The 26,453-nt window shown below is 38.2% G+C and overlaps 1 protein-coding gene across 1 annotated transcript in view; it reads right to left on the reverse strand.

Moving 5' to 3' along the window:
* Positions 1-14,844: 14,844 nt before the first annotated feature.
* The window catches only part of VPS50 (VPS50 subunit of EARP/GARPII complex), a 118,002-nt gene continuing 106,393 nt past the window's right edge, over positions 14,845-26,453 (reverse strand). The window contains exons 23-28 of the mRNA XM_090287224.1: positions 25,711-25,859; positions 24,597-24,693; positions 23,425-23,583; positions 20,409-20,530; positions 17,825-18,014; positions 14,845-15,563 (exon numbers count right to left, since the gene is read on the reverse strand). Coding sequence (XP_090143350.1) covers positions 15,444-15,563; positions 17,825-18,014; positions 20,409-20,530; positions 23,425-23,583; positions 24,597-24,693; positions 25,711-25,859 — 837 coding nt within the window. The 3' untranslated portion in view covers positions 14,845-15,443. The remainder of the gene's footprint in view (positions 15,564-17,824; positions 18,015-20,408; positions 20,531-23,424; positions 23,584-24,596; positions 24,694-25,710; positions 25,860-26,453) is intronic.

Here is a 26,453-nt window from a genome sequence, read left to right on the forward strand (position 1 = left end):
CAGTATAAGGGGGAGAAGGCAAGCACTGGTTCATATAGCTAAAAAAGCCAAGGTTGAACTAGGTGTGGGCATAGTAAGATCCAGAAGTTCAGGTGTTATCTGGGTTCAGTCCTCCTCGCTCCTGAGTTTTGCTTTCCTCTGTATTAGTTTTGTTCACAGACAGGCTCTTTCCATTTAATAATCCCTGGCATTTCCAGCTAGTTCCAATTAAAACCCAGCCCTGGCTAGTGTGGCTCAGTGGACTGAGTGCCAGCCTGTGGACCAAAAGGTCGCCGGGTTCAAGTCCCAGTCAGGGCACAGGCCTAGGTTGTGGGCCAGGTCCCCAGATGCGGGCATGTCAGAAACAACCACACATTGATGTTTCTCTCCCTCTCTTTCCCCTTCCCTTCTCCTTTCTCTAAAAATAAATAAATAAAATCTTTTTAAAAAAACTTATTTTTAAAAAAGCTCAGAAAATTAAGTCCCATCAGCCATGCCTGGGTTACGTTTCTCTGCTTGCAAACCAGAAAGGTCTGTGCGACCCCACCTACAAGGACCAAGACTGAGGAGTGGTGGTTCCCCAAAGGAACATCAAAGTACTGTTACTGGAAATAGGGGAAACTGATGCTAGGCAAGCAAAACCTACAAATGTCAATCAGAAGTAGTCAGGACCCTCTGGCTACATGTAACAAGCCCAACTCTAACTTAGACAACAAAGATGAGAGCTACAATTCCCAAAAGATGAGAGAAAGAATATAGCAACACTGAACAGTAGATATCCAGATTTGTGACATGGCACACTATAAGGTTCTATTTTATTATGGCCCCTGTAAAATACCTTCCATGTCTCTGAGAGCAGATTTCGGGGATAAGTAAACATAAACAAACAAAGGTCACTGTATTCTAATGAAGACACTTTTACAGGTTCTGCGGGTCCTGATCTCTGTGCCATACCTGCAAGAAATAGGAAGGCAAGGTGCTGCAGAGCCTGAGCTGCCGAGGAGGTCTCTGTGACTGAGTCTGATTCATAAAGAAGAATAGTGAGCAGGCTGCCTCTGAGGTGAACCCAAGTACAAGGGCCCAAGAACACAGAAAGAACCAGACTGCAGCTGCCAAGGTCAGCTGGCCCTCAATCGTCTTCCACAAGCTGTGGAAGTCCCTATAATTCTTATATGGCCTTAGTAGAGAGAAGACCCCTGAAAACATAGCTGAAATTGAACCTCTTAATATCCTGACAAGTGGGGACATAAACATAACTTTTTAAACAGCTTTACTGAGGCAAAATTGACATATAAACTGAATTTGCAATTCCTTGATAGCCAATAATCTTAATTTAAGCATCCTTCCATGTGCTTATTGGCAATCAATATATCCTTTTTGGTGAAGTATATGTTCACATACTTTGTTAATTTTTAAATTGGGTTTTTGGTCCCTAATTATTGAGTTTTGAGGGTTCTTTATATATTATAGATACAATTCCTCAATAAGATATGTAATACGCAAATATTTTCTCTCAGTCCATGGCTTGCCTTTTTTCCCCTCTTAACAATGCCTTTCAGACTTCAAGTCAGGATGGAGGTGTAGGTAGACACGCTTCGCCTCCTCCCACAACCATAGAAAAATTTACAAGTAGATCTCAAAACAAATAACAGCCAGAACCACCAGAAAATTGAGCTGAAAGGAAGTTCAACAACCAAGGGTTTAAAGAAGCCACCTTCATCCAGATGGGTAGTCTTATATCCAGAGACTGAAAGGAAACTTAGGTCTAGAAGAACATTTAGAGAGGAAGGAATTCTGACTATGGAGCTCTAAGATACCATTCAAAGAAGGACAAAGAGCTGTCTGAAGAGTGTGCCTGCCCACAGGAATATTCTGCTCATACCATGTAAAAGTCCAAAAGATGAAAAGAGAGGTGGGTGCACGACCAGAGTAACAAAGGACCTTTCAGAGGTTAAAGCACAGTATGACCTGAAATATAAAAGGCCTCAGGACAACTCTAGGGATTTTGTAGAAGTGTTCCAAGCAGGAAGGAGGAAAACACATCACTCACTGCTTGAGAAACATGGAGTAGTATTAATTAGATTTTGCAAAAGAATATTCATTACAATTAGAAAGAGAACAAACACGATTAAGATAAATGGAAGTAAGAGATAGATGGCACTCCAGTAAGTAAACACACACCCTTACGGGAGTACAAACCTTCCTGTGGTTATCAAGGTCTGAGAACAGCAGAAATTCCAGCACAATTATATGAATGAAGGAGGGGTGCCTGAAGTCTGGAATTAGGTGACTAGCATGCCAATTTATTGAGAGGAGTTAAGCTTACCACACAATCATCTTGGTGAGCTTAGCATGGACTTGGCAGATCTCAAGAATAAAATATAAAAAAATAGTTTGGGAACATTTATAAAAATGAAAGATCATCATCAAAAGCCAATATGGATGCAAGTGAGGAAAGAATACCAAAATGTTTTCACTTTCCATTTTGAGGGTGTTGCTAGTATTTTATTCCCAGCAAAGAATTCCACAAAAGTTCATACCATCTTTGTAGTCAAACTGGGAAAACAATTGGAAAGTGATAAAATGTAGTGCATTCCTGGCTCTTATGAATATTGGAGTTGCCTGGGCTGGGCCTACATACAAGAAATACTTTCTTGCCCTGATGGGGTGGCTCAAGTGGTTATAGAGCACCATTCCATACACCAAGGTTGTGGGTTCAATCCCTGGTCCGGGCACATACAAGGATCAAGCAATGAATGTATGAATAAGTGGAACAACAAAATTGATCTCTTGCTCTCTCTTGCTCCCACCTACTTCCCTTCTCTCTCTAAAATCAATTAAAGAAAGAAAGAAGGAAAGAAAGAAAGAAAGAAAGAAAGAAAGAAAGAAAGAAAAAAAGAAAGGTAGAAAGAAAGAAAGAAAGAAAGAAAGAAAGAAAGAAAGAAAGAAAGAAAGAAAGAAAGAAAGAAAGAAAGAAAGAAAGAAAGAAAGAAAGAAAGAAAGAAGGAAGGAAGGAAGGAAGGAAGGAAGGAAGGAAGGAAGGAAGGAAGGAAGGAAGGAAGGACGGGAAAGAGACAAAGAAAGAAAAAGACTTCCTTATCAGTAGGGCAGCAAAATAGCACATACTTCATATTCTAAATCAGCAGTCCCCAACCTCTTTGGCACCAGGGACTGGTTTCATGGAAGACAATTTTTCCACAGAAGTGGGGGGACAGTTTTGGGATAATTCAAGCGCATTACATTCAAGCTCACCTCCTGCAGTGCTGGTTCCTAACAGGCCCCGGACCAGTACCAGTCTGTGGCCCGATGGTTGGGACCCCTGTTCTAAATGACAGAATCTGAAACCAACAAATTCTAGACAGGCTGCAAAAAGGCCATACATAAAACAATAATTAGATGAAAATTATATAAGTTCTTGAATTAACACATAAAACAAATGCTGACGAGGACAGACTTTAACAGCACTAAATAAGTGCAAGAGCTTCAGTTGACGACAAGCTCAAAATGAGTTAACATTCTGCGTATGCCCTGGTTATCATCAGTCAATGCAGCTGCAGGTAGCATCAACATAAGGGAATTAGCTTTCTGCATCCCCCAGCCCCTCATCAGAGGGCAGAACGTAGCACAAGGAATGCAGGCCCCACAGAAGGCAGTTTTAGACCCTGAAAGATCTCTGATGATCAGAGTTTGTGAGGAAGTGAGTTTCCTGTGGCTGTAAATTCTCCGGAAGTAGCTAGGACTGACCAGGTGGGAATGTGGTAAAAGATATCCTGCCTGTGGATGCTCAGAGATTGCGGACACCCATAACATACAGGTTGCACTAGGTGACCTCTATGCTCCCTACCAGCTTCAAAGCTGTTAGATTTTACTCTGGAAGTTTCTTAGCACCTTGTCATGTTGGCCCCTGGGCTACATACTATGAGATCCCTGCTGCCAGGCCCACATGCTGCCTCCTGGGCAGATTCACTGACTCCTGGATGAACACAATCCTGAACTTCGGGTTCACAGGGCTCCTGACACTACCTGCTAACTCGTTACTCCCCCCCCCTGCATGCAGATTCCCTGCGCATGCCCCCAAATCATGGGAAGACATCATTGCTTGTCTTTCTTGTTACCTAGTTTTACTAAAGTATTTTTTACCCTCCACAGGGACAATTCTAGTGTGATGTTGTCATTGCTAAATCTTCCCATTTTTAATGCTACAACTTGTGTTATTTATATGTTGTCCCTGAAGCTTTGGGAACAGCCGCTCATAGCATCCACCCCAACCCCTGCACAGTCCTCTGTGCCACCACCATTTTTTATTAAATCATCATCTTTTCCCACATTTCCTCTTCATATTCTCCTATAGATGAAATGTTAAGAGCTTAAAGAGCAAAAAGAATAGTCACAGGGAAAAGGAGTAGTTTGACGTTTAACAAGAAGACAAAAATCTATTTTTGCTTTAAAAAACATAAACAAAAATACCAAGATGCCTAAAACCAGACAGCCAAGTTCCTATGATAACGGCCAAACACCAAACAACACTTCAAGCTGTCAATATGTTGAAAACCCCTCTATTATGTGCAAGATTAATGGAACTTCAATTATAGAAATCCTCTGGCCTTTTCCCTACAAGATGGTTAGAAAAGCATTTAAACCAGCTTCCAACAAGAGTTTTCCAAGATGAAGACAAAGTACTTACTGAAAAAAGTGTACAGGCACTGCCAAATCTCAGTCCCTGGGTGTGCACTAATTATAAACTCATATAGAATTTTATTACTGACACACACTGAAATCTCAGGAACGAAACTGCGGTTAGTGTGCTTGCAATAAGCTTTGTTTCAAAGATTAAGAAGTCAGAAGAGGTAACTGATGGACTTCAACCGAAATAACTTTTAAAATAACCATCCCATTATCCAAAGAAAGATACCAGGCAGTACTTTTGTTTAGTCTATGAAGCTGGGGGTGTATGGAAATGTGTGAACATATGAGCCAGGAGAGGAAAATATCAGGTCCTTGTATTTATAAATTTATAAATGACAAAGAATTCTTCTGAAAGAATTGAGAGTATTCTCCTAACAACTGTACGATATTGATAACTGGCAGGGTTCTATCTCCACTAATGCCTTTGTCGGTTTTCAGTGTAATTCCCTTTCCTCTGCTTCTCACTAGCATCCAAGTGCCATTTTGCCTCCTTCCACCCTCAAAGCAGCTGAAGTAATGAGTCTAAGAAACTGCTAAGTATAAAAAAGTATGCCCACTTGCAGAAGAACTTCTGTTCCCAAAATGTAAGACCAGGGCTGGAGAAGGGGCCGGAGTGGGGTGCCTGAGATGAGAGAGGAAGGCACGAAAAGAGCAAAGCAGAAAAGGAGAAAAGGAGATTCTCCCTCCTGGGCAAGAGATCAGAGTAGAAGGGACCCGGTGTCCCAAGTGTTGATATTTCTATTGCCTCTCAGCCACCCACCACCACTTAACAGTCCCAGACTTCAGCCCCCTGAATGGCGGTTGGGAGGACTGGAAATCTTATTACGGAGAAGGTGATACAGAGAAACTTTCTCCACCCCTGAGGTGGAACTGAACATAACACCTGGGAATTTCCTCAGAAACTCGTAACAGCATGAACACCAAATCTCACTTCCCCAGATCAGGACACATCCCTCACCTGCAATATAATCTGGAGGTACTCAAAACAGAAGGAATCCCACTGAGGCGCAGCGTGCTTTCTGCAATGTGCCACCTGATCTCTCAGGAAGGAGGCAGCCAGCCAGCCAAGGAATTGGTACTGAAATGCAATTCAGACAGATAGCGTTGAGAAGAAATGGGATGGGGTCCTTCAATGGCCCATAGACAGATCACAGCAGTGATGGGAAGAGCACTGGATTCAAGTTCCTGTTCCATCCCTGGCTGTCTGACCATGGGAATATTGCTTCAGCCTCCTGGGCCTCCGTCACTGCCTCCACAAAACAAGGTTAATATAATGATCACCATTTATTGACTTCTTACGCTATGCTAGGCCGTTTTATGAATCTTCTTCACACGTTTTAAAATTTTCTTTTTTTTTAAATTTATTGGGGTGATACAGGTTCAGAAAAACAATACAGGTTTCAAGTGTTCAACTCAACAAGACATCATCTGTACACTGCATCGTGCACCCATTGTCCCAGGCAGTCCTTCCTTCCCCCGTTTCCTCTCCCTTTGCCCTCTCCCACCTACTCCTACCCTCCTTTCCCTCTCGCTCACCGCAGTGTTGTCTATGTCTGTTTTATATATATATTTGTATAGATATTTTTTCCCCTAAATCCCTTCACCTTCTTTCATCCAGTCCCTCAACACCCTTCCCCTCCAACATCTGTCAGGCTGTTCCATGTATCCAAGCCTCTGTTTCTATTTTGTTCATCAGTTTATTTTGTTCATTAGATTCCACGTATAAGTGAGATCATAGGTATTTGTCTTTCTCTGACTGGGTTATTTAGCTTAGCATAATATTCTCCCGGTCCAGCCATGCAGTTGCAAAAGATAAGAATTCCTTCTTCTTTTTTTTTTAATAGCCGAGTAGTATTCCATTGTGTAAAAGTACCACAGCCTTTTTATCCATTCATCTACCGATGAACACTTGAGCTACTTCTAGAGCTTGGCTACCATAAATAGCACTGCAATGAGCATAAGGGTACTTATATGCTTTCAAATTAGTTTTGAGTTTCTTCAAACATATTCTCAGAATTGGAATCACTGGGTCAAAAGGAAATTCCATTTTTAATTTTTTGAGGAAACCCCAGACTGTTTTCCACAGTGGCTGCACCAGTCTGCATTCCCACCAACAGTGCAGGAGGGTTCCCTTTTCTCCGCATCCTCAGCAGCACTTGTTGTTTGTTGATTTACAGGTACAATTATTATTCCCATCTTAGAGAAATAGAAAGGCTCTTTAAAATTATGGCACAGAAGGGTAACTAGAGACTAAGCAAGAATGAAAGAAAATAAACCCAACAGAAACCTAGGCATCAACACATATTCAGTCATACTAAGTCTGACCTAGGAATAAAAAGCCTTCAATTTATTAACTCTGTATAGAGTAAGATATACTTTTCCTAAGTTAACTAAACAAAAATATTTGCTTGGGATGGCTTTAGATTAGAGCTACATCTATGGGCTACGGAATCAGAATGGATGCCTGGATATGAGTCAAATCCTCCTCCTCCATTTATCAGCAGAGTAACATTGAGGTCTATAATGTTATTAACCAATGTAACCCCAATACATTTAAGTTTACAAAGCCCTCTCCCTGTACAGTCTCTCTACTGTTAGCCCTGTCTCATCTCCCACGGTGACAATATCAAGGTGGCAGGAAACAATGTCTTCTCTTTTCTGCTGTCCCAGGCTTGTAAGTTTCCCCAAGAAAGCCTATTCCTTAACCCATCCTGTGTGATGTGGAACTTGTCCTGAGCCCAACTGCAAAGCAGATGGCAACTCTGAAGGGATCAAACCTGCATGAATAACACTCTTTATTCATAGGCCAAATATGATTCTTCTGCCCCCCCCCCCCCCCCGCAGGCAAGCTCTGGCTTTACACTACATAGTAACGACTCCTACTTTTTCACCTACAGCCCCGGCCTCTTCTCCAGACTCACGTGTGTAGTGAGTCGATACCTCCAGTGGTCTATCTCAAGGTATCTCAGACTCACCTCTCCAAAACTGTTCTGTCAATCTTTACAAACCCAGTTCTCCCAAAGACTTCTACGTCCTCAAGCCAAAGTTTTAAAGTCATCTTTATTTCCTCTCTTCTGAAACATCATATCAACCAATCAAAAAATCCTATCACCTCTGCCTTTGAAATACACCCAGAATCTGACCACTTCCCACCATATCCACCAATACTACTGTCAACCCAGCCCCTACCATGCCTTTCTTGGTTTACTGAATTAGCTTCTTACTTTGTCTCCTTGCTTCGGTTCCTGTCACCCTATGGCCTTTTCTCACATACACAGGTAGAGTGATTTTGCTAAAACTTAAGTCACGAATGAGGTGTCCACTTGGTTCACAACCCTCCAAACGCTTACTGTCTAAAAGTAAAATTCAAAGCCCTTTCCGTGGTCCATAAGGCTTCACTCTGGGTGACCCTCCTGCCACGTCCTTCCTGCTCTCTCCCACCGACTGGGCCAACCACACTGGCCTACTCACTGCTGTCAGAACAGCACTCTGCATGCTTTGCACTCACTATTCCCTCAGCCTGCCACACTCCTCCCCAGGTAACTGCATAGCAAGCCTCATCGCTTCCTTTCAAGTGAGACCTTTTGCAATCTCCCTACCAAACAACCACCACTCCCTATTGCTTTTTCTCCATAGCACCTACTCTTGAGAAGGATAAGTTTCATGGAAGGGACAGCATCTTGGTTGGGTTCCTAAAGATAGAACTGTGATTAGTACATAGGTATAAGAGAAGTAAGTAGATGGCAGATAGTCAACAAAACATTAAGTCTTCCAATGGTTACCTAAGGCTGTCATCACACTTCACTGTAAGCTCCAGAATGACCACTGTTGAAATGGAGAATCTGACCAAAATGTCCCTCTGTTTAAGGCAAAAAGTAGTATGCTGTTTGTGGTAGCTAGAAAAAATGCCCTCAGTGTGGAAATGATTTTTCTTCAAAATACAAATCGTTTTGGTTACTGATAGGCAGAATCAAGAAACAAGAGATTGGGAAGAAACAGAATAAAATATAGGTTGTCTATGAAAAGATGCTCAACTTCACTAGCTATTAGGAAGATGTGAATCAAAACTACAATGATACCACTTCACATCTGTTAAAACGGCTGTTATCAACAAGACAGGTAATAACAAGTGTTGAAGAGGTTGTGGAGAAAAAAGAATCCTCATTCACTGCTGGTGGGGATGTAAACTGATATAGCCACTGTGGAAAACAGTATGGCCGGTTCTCAAAGAATTAAGAATAGAATTACTGTGTGACCCAGCAACCCTTCTTCTGGGTTATCTACCCCCCCAAAAAAATGATTCGCAAAGATACATGCACCCCTATGTTCGTTGCAGCACTATTCACAGGGGCCAATACATGGGGACTGGAAACAAAGTGTCTGTCCTTCTATAGAAAATTAGATAAAAAAGATGTGGTACATATATACTACGGAATACTACTCAGCCATAAGAGGATGAAATACTACCATTTGTGACAATATGGACGGACCTTGAGAATATTATGCTAAGCGAAATAAGTCAGAAAAAGCTAAGACGCATATGATTTAACTCCTGTAGGATATAAAACTGAAACTCATAGACATAGACAACAGTATGGGGGTGGAGTAGTAAAGGGCAAGGCGGGCCAAATATATGGTAATGGAAGATAACTTGACTTTGAGTGGTGGACACACAATGCAATATACAGATCATGTATCATAGAAATGTACAATGAAACCTATGTAATCTTATTACCCAATGTCACCCCAATACATTTAATTTGGGGAAAAAAAAGACTAAAATATAGATTCTTGATCAAGAAAATCCATGCTGCGGATTAAACAGCTTAGCTCTGTATGAAAAAACTCCTTAAAGAACAAATTTGGATACTCTTGGCAGGGCAGAGTCTTCTCTGTCTTGAGATCAAGAAGTGATCACTGAAGTAATTTACAAAAATTGTTCTTCATCAAAAACAGAAAACAAAACAAAGTATGTTTTCAATAAATCATATCTTTAAAGTATAAAAACCCCAGAGGGAGACTAGTTACCCTTCTTCCCCAAGGTCCTGCCCAATATCCCTACCAAGTGAAGCAGAATATGTAGTTGCAGTTTTGTTTTCAACTTTTTAAAAATGATGCAAGTATACTTAGCAATATTCACAAAACGATGTGCTGATCAAGAAAAGCATGACCAGAGCTAACGACCTACTTTCCTCTCTGTTCATTTTGAACAAGTGAGGAATTCTCATGTATGAAATCTGTTTTGTCCTTCGGAGAACTGGGCAGCTTAAACTTTCTCATGGTATTTAAAAATTTGTGGGTGAAAAGAGCTGAGCATATTTTTCATAATAAAAAAAATCAGTAAAAAGCAGTACATTCACAAAGTTTACATCAGTTTTAATAATCCTCTTTTATCATTTTCAAGAGTTAAAAAATAACATTTTGTTAACAACTAAGTCTGTATTAAAATTACTCCAGACTTCTGGCCAAGATGGAGGCATACGTAGACACACTGCATCTCCTTCCACAACAAAGAAGGAAAACAACTACATCAAAGAGGAGACAACCCCAAGTTCCAGACAATCAAGCTGCATGGAAGTCCAGCAAACAAAAATATAAATAAGAAATACTCATCCAGAGAGGTAGGAGAAGAGCCAAGGTAGAGAGGATGTGGTGTGGAGGAGGCAGTGGCAGCGGCAGGCCAGTGGAAAGTGCAGTAACACATTAAAAACAGCAGGGAGGGTCACCTGCGGAGCGCTCCCAGCCCCAGACCAGACTGCGCAGCTCATGGTTCCAGTGTCAGGAAAATAAAGCTTCATTGCTTCTAACTGTGAAAACCAGTGGACACTGGGGTGGAGGAAGAAACTGCCAGTCCCTCAGCAGAATCAGCTTGTTTAGAGGGCCCACACAGTCCTAGAATATCCACAGACCCACTCACTGTGGGAACCACGGCCAGAGCAACAGCTAGAGAGCTGCCAGTCCCATACGGGAAGTGGGAGAAGTGCCTGGAAGAGGTGAGTGCAGAGCAAGCGGCATTGTTCCCTCTCAAACCCCTCCCCCACATACAGTGCCACAACATGGTAAAAGAGGTTGCTCCACACTGACAAATACCTAAGGCTCCGTCCCTTAGAAAGTAACAGGAGCAACAGCTCTACCTAAGACACAGAGGCAAACACAACAGCCTGTCAAGATGAGGAGACAGAGAAGTATGGCACAAAAGAGGGAACAAATCAAGGTTCCAATGGAAGAACTAAGCAACGAGGAGATAGCCAACCTAACAGATGCAGAGTTCAAAACACTGGTGATAAAGATGCTCACAGACTTGACAGATATGCTTGAGTATGGCAAATGTATAAGGGAGAAAGTGAAGACTAAGCTAAATGAAACAAAGAAAAATCCACACAAAATCAATGGTAAAAGGAAGGAAACCGGGGTTCAAATCAATGATTTGGAACATAAGAAAGAAATAAACAGTCAACCAGTACAGAATGAGGAAACAAGAATTGAATAAAATGAGGAGAGGCTTAGGAACCTTTGGGACAACTTTAAATGTGCCAGCATCCAAATCATAGGGGTGCCAGAAGGAGAAGCGGAAGAGCAAGAAATTGAAAGCTTATGTGAAAAAATAATGAAGGAAGACTTATCAAATTTGGTGAAGGAAATAGACATACAATTCCAGGAAGCACCGAGTCCCAAACAAGCTAGATCCAAAGAGGACCACACCAAGACATATCATAATTAAAATGACAAAGGCTAAAGATAAAGAGAGAATCTTTAAAGCAGCGAGAGAAAAGAAGAGAGTTACCTACAAATGGGTTCCTGTAAGACTACCAGCTGATTTCTCAAACTTTGCAGGCATTAGGGGACTGGCAAGAAGTATTCAAAGTGATGAAAAGCAAGGACCTACAACCAAGATTACTCTGTCCAGCGAAGCTATCATTTAGAATGGAAAGGCAGATAAAGCGCTTCCCAGATAAGGTAAAGCTAAGAGTTCATGATCACCAAGCCATTATTATATAAATGTCAAAGGGACTTATTTAAGTCCCTATGAACATTAAAATGAAAACAAACTCACAACTATCAAAAACAGAATCTAAAAAGTAAAAACTAAACAAACAACCAGATTAAAAACAGAATCACAGGTAAGGGGATCATTTGGAGGGTTATCAGCTGGGAGGGGGATAAATGGGGAAATGGTGCAGGGATTAAGAAGCATAATTGGTAGGTACAAAATAGACGGGGGAAATTAATAATAATACAGGAAAGGGTGAAGCCAAAGAACTTATATGCACGACTCAGGGACATAAACTAAGTGGGGTAGAATTACTGGAGGGAAGGGGCGTACTTGGAGGAGGGGAGCAAAAGGAAAAAAATTTGGGATAAGTGTAATAGCATAATCAATAATACGTTTTTTTAAAAATTACTATAGAACAGGGCAGGGGAGCTGGCAATCTATAGCCTGTGGGCAATATCCAGCCCTTCTCCTCTTGTTGTAAATAAAGTTTTATTTAAACAAAGAAATAAAACAATATAAAATAAAAAATAAAATAATTCCAAAGAATAAATATCAAATATAAATATTTTTCCCCTGGACCACTTCGTTTTGCTGAGCACAACTTATATTTCATCTCTACCAATTTTTCATTACAAAAGATAACTATGCTTTCAAAGTAAATTGAATTATAAGCCTTTTTTATGACTACATTCTAGTGACTGGGTAATGAAAAAGTTATTTAATCTAATTTAAAAGTTTCTCTTTAGCACTTATGAAAACTTTCAAAGGAAACTCTGCTTTAAGACATATGTACCACATAGTCCTGGCTTCAAGAGAGATTCTATTACATTTCGTTAATTCAGCACATGAGTTTATTAGTCCAAGTGAACTTATAAAATCTCTGCAGGTTTTATAAACAAACTGAAGCAAACTAGCCCACCTGAATTGCTATGTGTCTCCTTAGCAACACTGTATTTGTAGCAATAATCATTCTTTCTCAGGGAATAATTTACCGTGCTCTCATATCAACTTAAAATCTTAAATTCTACAAGTGTCTACAAGTCAGAAAAAGCTAAGACCCATATGATTTCACTCATATGTGAAATATAAAACTGAAACTCATAGACACAGTACCATGACACTGTCAGATAAAATGTCAAAGTTAAGGAAAACTTAGACACAAAAATTTTTTATAACTGTTAAGTTTTGAAACATGCATAATTCCATTTACATTTTCAATTCTATTTATCTTAAAATCAGTTTCACAAAATGTCATATGGTCATAATTCAATAGAACTTTATAATCTGCTATAAGGTAATTTCATTATTCAAATCTATTATTGTTTTGACTTTTTTCTTACAGTTGAGCTACCCTTTTTTTTTAAACTCTTTAACTCTTTTTTGTTTTTTTAAGTATATTTTATTGATTATATTGTTACAATAGTTCCAATTTTCCCCCTTTGCTCCCCTCTGCCCAGTACCCACCTCTCCCAGCAATCCTTCCCGTCCCCTAGTCCATGCCCATGGGTTGTGCATACAAGTTCTCTGGCTTCACCCTTTCCTATATATTTTTTTTTTAATAATTTTTATAACAATAAAAAATAACATTCCCCCCCTCTCATACTTAAGACCCTTTATAATCTTATAAAGGACAATGGGCAAAGGTCTCAAGCTACCCTTTAATGCACAAAATATTTTTTCAAAAAGCATAAAAAAGATGTTATTTTTATTTTGAAGATGAAGAAAGCAGAGTGTAGGTAAGTGAAAAGGTCTGACTATTGTCCTGGCTGGTGTGGTTCAGTGGGTTAAGCACCAGCCTGTGAATCAAAAGGTCGCTGGTTTGATTCCCAGTCAGGGCACATGCCTGGGCCACGGGCCATGTCCCCAGTTGGGGGCGTGTAAGAGGCAATAGATCCATGTAGCTCTCACTCACTGATGTTTCTCTCCCTCCTTTCCCCTCCCTCTAAAAAGAAATAAATAAAGTCTTAAAAAAAAAAAAGGTCTATTAATTCCCATCATCCTGGAAAATATCCAACCTGCCTGGCAGGATGATCTAGAGTGAGTTAAAGTAAAAAATTAAAGGAAGCAACTATAAAAGTCGTGTAATAAAGAAGAAATAGAAGTTTCTAATCAATTGAGAAATAAATGAGATTGATTAGTACTTTATGTGCTGGCTGTATACGGCATTTAAACACCAGGCCCAAGCTTCTCTCGTGTCTGTTTTGTTCAAGTGGCTGGATACAGATGACGGCTACCAGGAGAATCTACCTGCCGATTCACGGTCTAGTTCCACACACGGACATACCGTACTGGGTGGGTTAAGGATATCTGCAGGGGCTGAGGACATCGAGTGGCAACCATCTCCTTATCACCTCTGCGCTAGATCACACTTGGGCCACCACTTCAGCATCTCAGCTTCCCGAAGGTGCCCAGAACACAAAGCACCTTTCTCATGAGATGCTTCAGGATTCAGTGAGCTATTGATTCTGTAGGTTATGTGCAATCATCCTGGACCAACACCACACAAGCTTAGACATCTACTCTCCAGTCAGAAAGAACAGGCAAAAAATTCTTTATCAAACAGCTGGCAGGAGTGCATGGGAAATCCATTTTCATGTCATCTACAGAGTGGGACAAAAGTAGGTTTACAGTTGTTTGTATGGAAAATAATATACAATAATTAACAAATAACAATACAAAAGTAAACTGTTTCATATACTTACAATTGTAAATCTACTTTTGCCAACCCCCGTATGTTGGCAGAAAATTCCTGACTCCAAAGCAAAGTTTAGAGGAACAGTATACAGTTCTGACTTCCAAAGTTTATCATTGGCTAACCTCACATTATTGTATCTGTCATACACAGCAGATATTTAAGTAAGGTGAACATATGACCCTATACGTATGTTTGACTAAAAGTTCTTTCCACGAATCACCTAAGCCAGGTTTTGCTATCCTTAGACAGAAGTTGAATTGAAAGAGAACAAAGTTTATATCAAAAATGCCCCATATTTTTTTTAAAAGTCCACAATCACCATTTTGTGTGCTCTTCAGGCACTGAAAAGGTGTACATAATGAAATTACTTTTTACCATTGGCTTCAAGATATAAGATGACTAAAATTAGAACATGTAAAGAAAATTCCATTGTACTTTCATGAAATGTCTGCTGTGGAAAAATACCAAAATATAGTCTCATATAGGCTGGTCATGTTGGAGTATAGCATTTATTAAATTTTATCATTTATGATCACTGTATTATAACCAAGTTAAACCTGACAAACTTTCACATTAGAATACACATGAAATATACTAATTTTTCAACTATTTGCTTACATGTACTTCTCAATTCTCATGCAGTGCTCATAATTAGAAGATACTGTACATTAACCCTCTAATAATATGCTTATTAAGAACCAAGTCAGAGGGTAGAAAAACATCAACATAAATTCATTCTCCCAAAACTGTCTATGAATATATTGTCACAGTTCCCTATAATTATATACTTACAGTCCATTCTTCTGTAAAATGTGTAATAGTAATCATATAACAATAGTTATAACAAGGCAATAATATCTTTTCACAAAAGGAATACAACAAATGAAACTCAAAGTTGAAGAGCGATCAGAGCATATAATAGTCATTTCATTAGACCACACAAACTTCAGCATTTTCCACTTTCCAGCTGGGAAGAACATGCACAAAGTATTCTTAGCAGACAGTTGTCAGGAGAGCACGAGAAACTGGCTTTCACGTCGTATATGTTGAGAGAAGATCAGCGGCATTGAGGAATAAGCACTGTGTTCATTATCTTTTGGGTCTGTCTATATCATCTATGGCTGCTAGAAGTCTCTGTCTCGCTTTTTTATTAATATGGGATCCCAGGCAAACATTTACCAGATTGGTCAGCTGCTTCGTTGAATACTCCTGCTCAAAAAGAGAAGATCCAAATTTAGTACACCGTAGACATGTATTGGACCAATGCAAGGAAAGGACAGGCAGACATTCAGGTCTCAGCAGACAGCTACCGAGCATGACAAACCAGGGAAAAGCAGTGGAAATTACCAGTTGCGACATGAAAGACAAACTGTTTACTGAGCTGGAATAACAGGGAATAAGAACACCAGAGCATACATTTGAAACAGGAAGGACTGCATTCTTTTTAATATGGTTGATAATCTGACAGGTCTATGCTTTTTGTTATGTTTAAGATCATACACTTAATGCCTATTTCTGTGATAGTCTTTGTTATTATCAATATACCATGACATTTCAAATTTTAAAAACTCTACTGATTTAAGTATTTTCCAGCACTCTACATTTTGTAAAAATTGTATAAAAAAGACAAAAATCTCCAATCACAGAACAACTCTTTTCAAATACAGTAGATAAATAAGGTAACGAAGATCAGAAAGTTACTGGTTTTTAACTCTCATTTTTCTTGGTATCTAGTAAGTAAAATTAAGACTGTAAGTATTTTCTGCTGTACAAATCTGGTTTCTGATAAAGTCGCTAGGATGAGAAAGAACAGGGACTCAACAGAAAGTTTCACATATTGATGTGGTTCTGGAGATTTAATATCAAGAGAGTTCAAGTACAAATAGGGTTATGGCTCTCATCTAATAAGAAAAGAACATGTCTTCCCTGGAGGTGACCACTAAAGATGGTGCAATTTCAAAATATAAGCAAGAGTTCATTTTAAATACTCACCAAACTACTCAGATTGTGGATCTGACCACTGAGTGCACCTGCAAATGCTCTTTTACAAGTAATCAGTCAACACTCAGCATGTATAATTGTCATCAAGCACCAGACTAAACACTGCGGAACTGGAGTTCCCTTAACACAGGACAGTCCCCATTGCTTGGAAATTTTCACTGAATTACAAATATCAATTAGTTAAAGCTCTTCTAAAATACAAAACTAAAAATTTTAGTCCACTATACTAAAAGAGGAAAACATGAAATGGGCATCATTCTTGCATCAAATAATGGATATCTAAGAGCTGTGCTTTTGCTCCTCAGATCCTCGTAAACTTTCCCCAAACTCCTTCCTCAGTACCACCCCTGAAGTATTTACAGCTTATTTTGCTAAATGGATCCTAACAACATTCAGCAGTCCATCTGCACCTGGTTTAGCATTTTGGTTCTCAAGTGTCAGAGGTGAGTAGGACTAAAAGTGGTGACATTTTTCTCAATTCTGAAATCATTGAAAATAGCCTGTACATTTCTGCTTTGCTCTGAGAGATATGAAACTGACCTACAAGTGGGCACATGTATTGTACAAAAAACTCAGGCTAATAGTTGAAGCTAACAGTCATTTCATTTTTCTAAAATATTGAAACCAGAAAGGATGAGCCTAATAAAGTAAATGTAAGTAATTCCTATGCCCTGACCCGAATGAAATAAAAATTTACCTAGCCTTTACTGATGATGTTTATAGCATAAATAAATGTGAACTCTAGTAATTGAAGAAATAAGATTTGGCATAATTTTAACACTTTCATCAAATTTGTCTTCACATATTGTCTACTGGGACAAATGCTATTACAATCATACAGAAAAGTTCCCTGTATTAATCTCTAGTAACATATGTTGATTTGAACTGTATCAAAAGTTCAGCATCCTAAATAACACTTAATAATTAAATTTTTCTCTACCTACCTATACAACGACACAAAAGAAAAATAATCTCATCTACACTTAAGGCAAATCTGATGGAGGATGAAGTTACATTTAGCCATTTAATATTACTATACTCAGTCGTCACTGCTGCATGTCAGTGAGTTCAGGATGTCACTAATTCATTCATTGTTGAGGGCTAGAAGAAGGTTTAAGTTACAACTTGTGAATCATCTCAGTGTTGCTGTATTCAATTTGCCCTGATGTTAAGCAACTTCAGCTTTTTCCTACAACAGCTGCAGGATGAACATAGCTAGCGTTCAGACGCTGGCTATCTTTCTAGCTAATTACTGTTACAGTTCACAAAGGTCTCATACAATTTCATTAGGCAAAGGGCACTGCATAGACACTGTGTGAATATGGTAAAGACGTGGCCTAAGTAGTTCCTGCAAAAAAAGCAAATGTTTCTTTATATTTCACTCATGACTTTGAATTATATAATATGCCAGATAAAAACAGAACAAAGGAAAAGGAATAAAACGTAATTAACTGTTTTCCAGCTCTCACCCTGTGATCTTTGATCCAGCGCTCCATATCGTTCTCAGTTAGGTAGTAGGCTTTAATATAGGTTTCCACAAAGTCTTTATCAGGAATGGGCCTAATATCTGTTAGTTTTTCAAGTTTCATTAAAAACTGTTGAAAATCCAGTTGCATCAAGGCACGGCCCTCATTACTACACTTCTTGACATTGGCATATCTAAGATACACAATAATAAAAAACATAAATGATGGAATGGTTAGAAAAAGAAATCTTTAGATACTTACTTTTCTCTAATCCAAACTGGACAAAGTCACCACTTACAGAGAAAAGTGCACATGAACCTTGAATCAGGCCATGACACTCAGCAGTCATTTTACCTATCTGGGCTTCAGTTTCCTCATTTGCAAAGCTAAAAGGCTGAACAACTTCTAAGGTTCTTTGCTGTTCTCCATGCTCAATTAATACAATCACCTACCCCCTAGTTGAATGGCTCAGATGGTTGGAGCATCATCCCATGCACCAAAAGGTTGTGGGTTCAATTCCCAGTCAGGGCACATATCTAGGCTGTGGGTTGGATCCATAGTCAGGGTGCTTACAGGAGGCAACTGGTCTGATGTTTCTCTCCCATATCAATGTCCCTCCTCAAATCAATAAATATAACCTCAGGTGAGGACTAAAAACGATAATAATAACATAATCACCTACAAGACAATTAAACTGGTATTCCAGTTAATCTGGCTGCCAAGAATTATTTCTAAATCTAAGCTATAAACTCCAACGTAATCTTAGTTTAATAAAACTTCAACACTGTAACTCCTTGATACAAAGAAAACAAATGAAATAATTCTCCCATGAACATTCAGCAAACCTGAAAAATGTGTGAGCATATAAGCACAGAAAATATAGACATAAATCTGATAATAAAACACTTAACAGACTTATTTTGATACCCCACATTACTGAAAAACTGTGTGTTCTAAGGTTGAAAAGTAGTAAGAATGACACTCATCAGTGTCTCATTCTTTCAACAATCTGTGGAGATTCTAACCCTAAGGAATGAGGTACTTCCCCTGAGGAAATTTGCAAGAAGACTAAAATTTACACTATTTAAAGTGACCAAGTGTTTGTTTTTTTTTAAATAAAAGTGAAAAAAATGTTTATACAGAATTATAACATTTATTACTCAGTTTTCTTCTTTATTAAACAAATTTATTAAAAATACTTTCGCCCTGGCCAGGTGGCTCACTTGGTTGGAGCATCATCCCATGCACCAAAGGAATGTGGGTTTGATCACTGGTCAGGGCACATAACCTAGGTTGAGGGTTCAATCCCCAGTCAGAAAGTGTATGGGATCAATGTTTTTCTCTCTCTCCCTCTCTCAAAAACAAAGGAAAAAAAAATCAATAGAAACACATCCTCAGGTGATAGAGTTAAAAAATAATAATAAATTAATTTAAAAATACTTTTCAGTCAGGATTGCTGTCACGGAGCCATTCTGTGATTAACAGCACTGCTGCTTTCAAAACAAGAGTGCCAAGGTTGTTGTCAGCCTGTCACTGTCACCTTCTCACTTTCTAATACTTTCTTTTTTATAGCTAATAAGAACTGAAGAGAAATCAGATAAATGACAGTGTAAAAATTCAACTCACTTGCAATTCTAGATCACTCAGAATGGACTTTGAAATAGCAGTTTGCTTTAAGGGATACTTGAAATGTATTAATGACTCTTATTTGTGTTCTAGATGTTATGGGCAGAGTAAGCAGTCTCTGAGTAAGTAGAAAATTACTACTGATAGATCTTCGAAGTCAATATATGAAAGATTTATACAGTTTATAATGATATAATAATGATATTATTAATAGTGATATAGTGGCTATAAGGACTGACTTTGCCATCAGAAAATCAGGAGTTCATAAGTCTTCCCTGTATTTCAAAACTGTGAACTTGTAAGGGGGATCACTTTGTAAATTATGTAAATGTCTAACCACTGTGCTGTACAACTGAAACAAATACAACATTGACTGTCAACTGTAATTGAGAAAAATAAAATAAAATGGGAATATTCTAAATAAATTAGTTAGTCAATAATAAAAATAAAAACTGTGACCTTGGACCAGTTATTCAACCTCTTTAAGCCTCAATTCCGAGGCCAGGTATCCTCACTGACATAACAAAGAGAATAACAGTACTATCAAAGAGAGTTTATGTCAGGATTTCCTAATATAGGCCTGTGAAGTCCTTGGTTCAGTAAGTGACACAGTGCTCAATAAATGTTATGAATCATCATTATCTTAATAATTATATTATTAGGTAATAATAATTACTACTAGTGTAACTTTCAGAAAATGCTTAGCTGCTGCATCCCTCTTCCATGAGCTGGTTCTAGGTCACCAGCAAGAAGAGAAAGCACAGACAGAGGCGATAGAGTGAGGCTTAAGGTTTCATCTCTAATTGTATTCCAAAGTCAAACCTAAATTACTATAGAGTTATCTGCTATTTATCGCTCTCTCTACCTATCTCTCTCCATCCATTCGTGAGAACATGCAATGTTATTCATATATTATGATTTATCATTGAGGAATCAGATAATGCTTTCACAAAAAACTTACCCTTCCACAACAGTTCTATTAGCCAGTCGTATACAATGTTCCCAAAGTATATTAGACACAGGCAAGGGTATCCGAACTCTCTTAGAAACCTCATTTAACCTCCTGTTAAACTGCTCAAATTCCTAAGAAGACAAAAGTCATGGCCGTATGTGAATATAATTATAATGCCACATTGCTTTCCATCTTAATGAAAAAGAAAAAAGAAAAAAAGGATTTAGAAAGACTCAAAAGCAAACCAAATAAAACAAAAAGATATAATGTCAAGTTCATTCAACTTGATATACTTAAAAAAACCTTCATACTGTTTGAATTATGTTGTAATACAAAGCGTGTACATTATATTTCATCTCAAACAAAGTGTCAACTGATTAAACAATGCTAACAATGTTCAAATGTTTTTATAGCTCATATTTTTCTATGACTGTCAGTATGATTAAAAGAGTTTAATAATCTATGTTTTAAAAATACCTTCAAGAGACCCAGTTTCAAAAAAATGTTTTAAGAAGCTTTCAATTCAGAGTGAACTATTTATAATTTGTGGCTATCTATATTCCTTAGAGAGCAATTTGATAAATTATTCTCTTTCCTAAAGTAAATTATTTTTTTGAAAGTAAATTATTATATAGTAAATGATTTGAAACTCACGTAATAGCTGCAAATTTTTAATAAGATGGACAAAATCAAACATAAAATACTTTCTATTACCAACAGAAAACTGAACATTTTTATTACTTATTAGTAACTTTAATGGTAACACTTTACTAAAAATAAAAATATATGTAACTAATTTAGACAATTTGACTTATTGAAAAGCAGCAGATAGTTTACCCTTCAATAAATATACTCATATTTTTGGTTTCCTTGGATTCTTAACACCTAAATATGATCATTTACAAAAGAAGTGCTGTGATCCTTTCTTGATAATATATTTCAAAATTTAAGAAGGCTTAAAATGACATTTTTTTCCCTTCGGTTTCCTCAATAGAGAAGTTACACAGTGTTTAACAAGTCATGACTGACATGTGTTCAAATTTTCTAATAACACACAGGAAGAAAAAAATCTAATTTGATCATCACCATGTAATTATTTTTGTGTTATCTTTTGCTACTTCCTAAATTGTTTATTTTTGAGTTATTGCTTTTAATTATTTATTAAAAAGAAGTGCATCTTCAATCCACTAACTTTAGTTTTGAAAATAAAAGTTCAATAATTGGTCTTCAGTTTTTTCATTTCATGAATCTAGTACAGCAGAGTATTTGCTACTATATTTATATTTCACTGCAATGAACTCTGCTTTGGGTGTCAAAGAGTTCTCATTAATACTTTAAAGATAAAATTATATGCTTACTATATAAAACATCATTCTACTCATTGCTAAATTCATGTGCAAGAACGCCTGTTGTTAAATGAACAATAAAACCATCTCATTTTACTTAGGGTTCTTTTCGGGCAACAATGCATAGTGCTATTCATCTGCTGGTTTGGACTTGGAAAAATAATAGAACAAAATTTATGGTGAAAGTTTATGAGAAGTTTTAAGCTGCCAAAAACTGGGTTTGGGTTAATAATCTAAATAGCATTGGTTCTTTCTTATAATATTCTTTCTTAGAATATAGTATTAATGTTTCTTGGAATTAAGAATAACTGAAGCAAGTAGCTTCCTTCTGGTATGAGTAGTCACTGAGTACACAAGTCTCCTTTTTACTTATATCCCTGTGAATACCATGGTAGCATGTCATAAAAAATAAGAATCAACTTTTCAAAAACAGAATTGTTCAGAAAAGAGTGTGATTATTTGTATATTTATCTTTTACATTCTAAATTTAAAATTCCCAAATGAAACTCCCAGCTGGGTGCTCTAGAAATCAAAGGTCTTCCAGGGTGGCAATTACAGAACACTCTTGTTGTCACTCACCCCTCAGATCTCTCGATAACCCCTAGATGCTGCTAACTGATCTCGGCACCTCTAGATTCTTGAGTATGGGGACAGACTCCCATACTTCAGCCTGGCCCTAGGAACGGGACCGTACGCTGCTGGAAGCTGGCACACTGGATGAATCCCACTGCTACCTCTCTTTTCATCTCTGGCTTTGTTTACTGGCTCTCAAGTGTCCCAGGCTGTTATTCATTGCCTTGGAAGCAGGTAAAATGTTTGTGTAACAAATGAGATGAAAGTCAGAAGCTTAAGAAGGACCAATTTTATTTTCACTGAAAATATGAAAAACAAAATTTTTCTGAAAGCTGGTTTTCATTTTCTCAGATGCTCTTTCCTCACCTCAGACATCCACATTGCTCATTTCCTCACTTCCTCCAGGCATCTCCTCAATTCTCCTGTTATCAGACTCCTTCTCTGACCACAAGTAAATAAATGATATTCCGCCTCCACTCATATCCTACCACTCTCTGTCCCTCTTCTGCTTATTTATTCTTTCAGGGCACGTAAGTTCCCTAATTCACTACTACAGTGCCAGCACCTAGATCAGTGCTGGGACATGTCAGGTGATCTGTAAATATCTCATGATGCACACATTTTCAGAAAGTGACTACAACTCTTTCCAGAAAAACTTACAAATGTAAATCATTAAATGCCAAGGTAACGTGATTTCTGCAAAAAACTATTTAGAATGAGATGTATGTTATGGTCTCTTGCTAATGAATATATACAACCATAGAAATATCTTCTTGTCTTGACAGCCATGGCTATTGAGATTACGTAGTATGACAGCCAGCCAAGATATGCTAATCAAACTCTTAACTCAAAGTGGAAAATCAGTGAGCAAAACAAAAAACCTACAAAGTATTCTTGAGCCTAAAAGAACACAATATGGAAAATAAGCCTAATCCAATGCAGGGACTTTAATATCACGATGCTAACAATGTGGTAATACTATAATCGCATTGTAGTATTTACAATTTATAGTCATTATAATCTCACGACTTTAGGGCCACTGCAAGTGCAGGAACAGTTCTTTTAGTAGAATCGTCTTTAACAAAGATGTTTCCCAGAGTACTTGCCTTTAACAATGCATCTACATATATGTTGTGCTGCGACATAATTTCCTTCACATCCCATTTCACATTTGCCATGAGGAGCAGCATTTGTTCATAATCAATGGCTTTACCAGCTACAATCCAGTAAATTGGTTTGCGTAGTTCACTGGCAGTTGAGACTGTCTGAAATAAATTGCACATAAATAAAAAGGAATGTTTTCTAAAAGTATCAAATTTATAAAGAATGTTTTGCTATGTCTAGTATATATGATACCGGAAAATAAAACTATTCATTTGCAGACTTATATTATGAAAATACTTTAATTTGAGGGCAAAGGTCTTGCTCAAAACATAGTTTTGAGACATATGATAAACTTGAGGATACAGACACCACGACTCTAATGGAACCACCAATTTCCATGGAGACTAGCCATACTTCTCAAATTCTTTCACTTCTCCCCATTTCGACCCCTATTACCCCACCTCCGGGTTCCATCGTCTCTTGCTTATATTTCGGTGAGAGCCCTCAAGCCAGTCTCCAGGCCCCTAGGCTCGTCATCTAAAGCCTGATCTTCACTGCCTCCAAAGCACAATTTCTAAACACACACCTGACCATGCCACTCACCTGGTTCAAGTCCTCCAGTAGCTTCCCAGCACCCCTGGAATAAAGTGCAACCCCTGGCTGAGGGCACTGTACACCGTGTGGCTCCCGCTTAGCCCACCGCCACCTCTCTCGTCACCAGCCTGCTTCCCTGCTCTGACCATCTGCGTGGTCCTCAGCTGCTCAATGCACCACGCTCTCCCTCCCCTGCCGCCCTCTGTATAAGTCCTTCCCTTCATTTGGAATATACTCCCCACTCACCTGGCCGGTCAAGTTTAAGCATCACTTCCTCCAGACAGCCTTTCTAGACAATGTGCTTCCAACCATACCCCCTCTCCCCTGCAGTCAAGAGTAAATACCCTGCCACGGTTGCTTTTCCCTTTTTATGCCTTAATTGGCTTTCTCTCTTACTATACTAAGTCTCAGTAAGTACTTAATATAGGAATTCAGGAGTGAATAAACAGTCTAATTCAGCTCTCCTAGGATTCAGAGACCAATCACTAGTTAAAAACAAAACACAACACCTAAATAACATGTGACTGTCTTATCTTGCTCACAGTTGTTGAAATGACACACAAGACTGACCACCTCTGACCTGAGAATAAAACTGCTGGAGAAAGGGCTTTTTGACCGCAGGCATCACAGCATCCAGATGCGGCTGAAGAAACTCAAATTGTTCAGCTAGGAATACCCTAAAAGGAATAAATAACCCACCTTGTAAGCAAAGTACAGGAGTCAGAGCCTGCCAATATTTTTGTATAAGTAATCTTTAAGATCTCTAAGCAAAAGTTTAACAATTAAAATTATCTTCCACCTTAGTGAACTACCTCTTGACACACCCATTGATGATCTACACAAAAATTAAAGCTGAGCTTATCACTGAATGTGAGCTCAGATGGAAAGAAGGGTGACCTGAAAAAGCTAATCAGGATACCCAGGCGTAGAACTACACTGCTTTGCATGTTAAGATAGGAGCACAGGTAACACAAAAAGATTGAAGAAAGATTTGAAAGGATTTCTTTTAAAGATCCTATTGAATTATATACAACGGGCCTGTGAATTCACAAACTTAACATCTAACACTTTTCAGAAGTTACCCAAACATTCATAACATATAATAGACTAAATTGGCTGAGACATATACATGTGAACTTCAGGTCAGAAAGCTGGGGTGCAGGAGTAAGAGTCATTCAGCTGGAAGACTGCCGGCAGCTGCACTGTTTTTCTCTATTTTTTGTTATGTACATAAAAATCTTAAGTTATAATTGACTACATTTTATGGAAGACGTTATATGTTTCAATTGTATTAGAAGCACTCTTGCTGATGGCAACAGTGCACTATGTTTAACACTAAACTGACAATGTAACTACAGTTTCTCCAGAATCACAATTCAACAGGAAAATAGAAAGTATATTATAACATGATTTTTTAAAGTTTCACTTAAAGCAAGGATCATGTTGCTAAAGATTGAAACTTTTTAAAAAGACTTCCCTCCTACCATTTACATAACTGAAAACAAACCATGAAGTTTTAAAAATCAATAGGTAATCTATTTTAGGTTCTACTTCTCAGAAATACATAGGTGATATTTAGAAGTGGAATTTGTATACAACTAGAAGTCTAATTATGCAAGTCTAATTAAGCAATGCTTACTTTAATAACCTTCCTTAAATATTCAATGGCAAAACAACTGTTTTTAACAACTTACAAGGATTCTGTGGCTACCACTCTTTCCGCCAACCCATACAGTGTATCCCCAGATGTCAAAACCACTAGGTGACTGAGGTGTGGGCTCGGCACTTTCTCTTTTCTCTCTTCTGCTGCTGTGAGCGTGGCAGTAGGATCAGCTGAAACTTCCTGAAAACACAACACACATACATACACATTCTGAACAGAAAATCAGCAATAAACCATGTGAGTTTACCAAACTGGAACAATTCACACACGTAGGCATGGTTTTATACTAACGCAATTATCCCCCCCTTCCCCCTCTCCCTTCCTATCTAAGTGCTGTCTTTAAGAGGTGAGAAGAATAAGTTTGTAAAGAAAAGATATCCTTAAAAGACAAGGTGCCAAAGAAAACCAGGAATATGATTTATTGGGAAGCGAGGTTTAGTTGGTTTTTACAAATACATTTCTAAATCTAACTACTACACCATGGTGTTCAGGAAAAAATTTATCCAATGAACACAGAACTGATGAGATACTATGGATACATTATCAGCAGATGGGTCGCAGCCTGTCTCAAAGAACCCCTAGAGTGGTCTCATTGTTTACTAGGTCATGCTATTTCATTATACACTGGATGACAAAATCTGAAGCATCAAATCCATGCCTTATTGGTCAAATCTGGAACTGTGGTTACGAATGGAGATCCAACAGTAAAGGTTATAAGTATCAAACAAGGAGAAGCAAAATTGAAACATAGAAAAATGCCAATGAGGCTGAAAG

This window comes from Furipterus horrens, unplaced genomic scaffold, assembly GCF_987537825.1.
Source record: "Furipterus horrens unplaced genomic scaffold, mFurHor1.1.pri manual_scaffold_9, whole genome shotgun sequence".
Lineage (NCBI taxonomy): Eukaryota > Metazoa > Chordata > Mammalia > Chiroptera > Furipteridae > Furipterus > Furipterus horrens.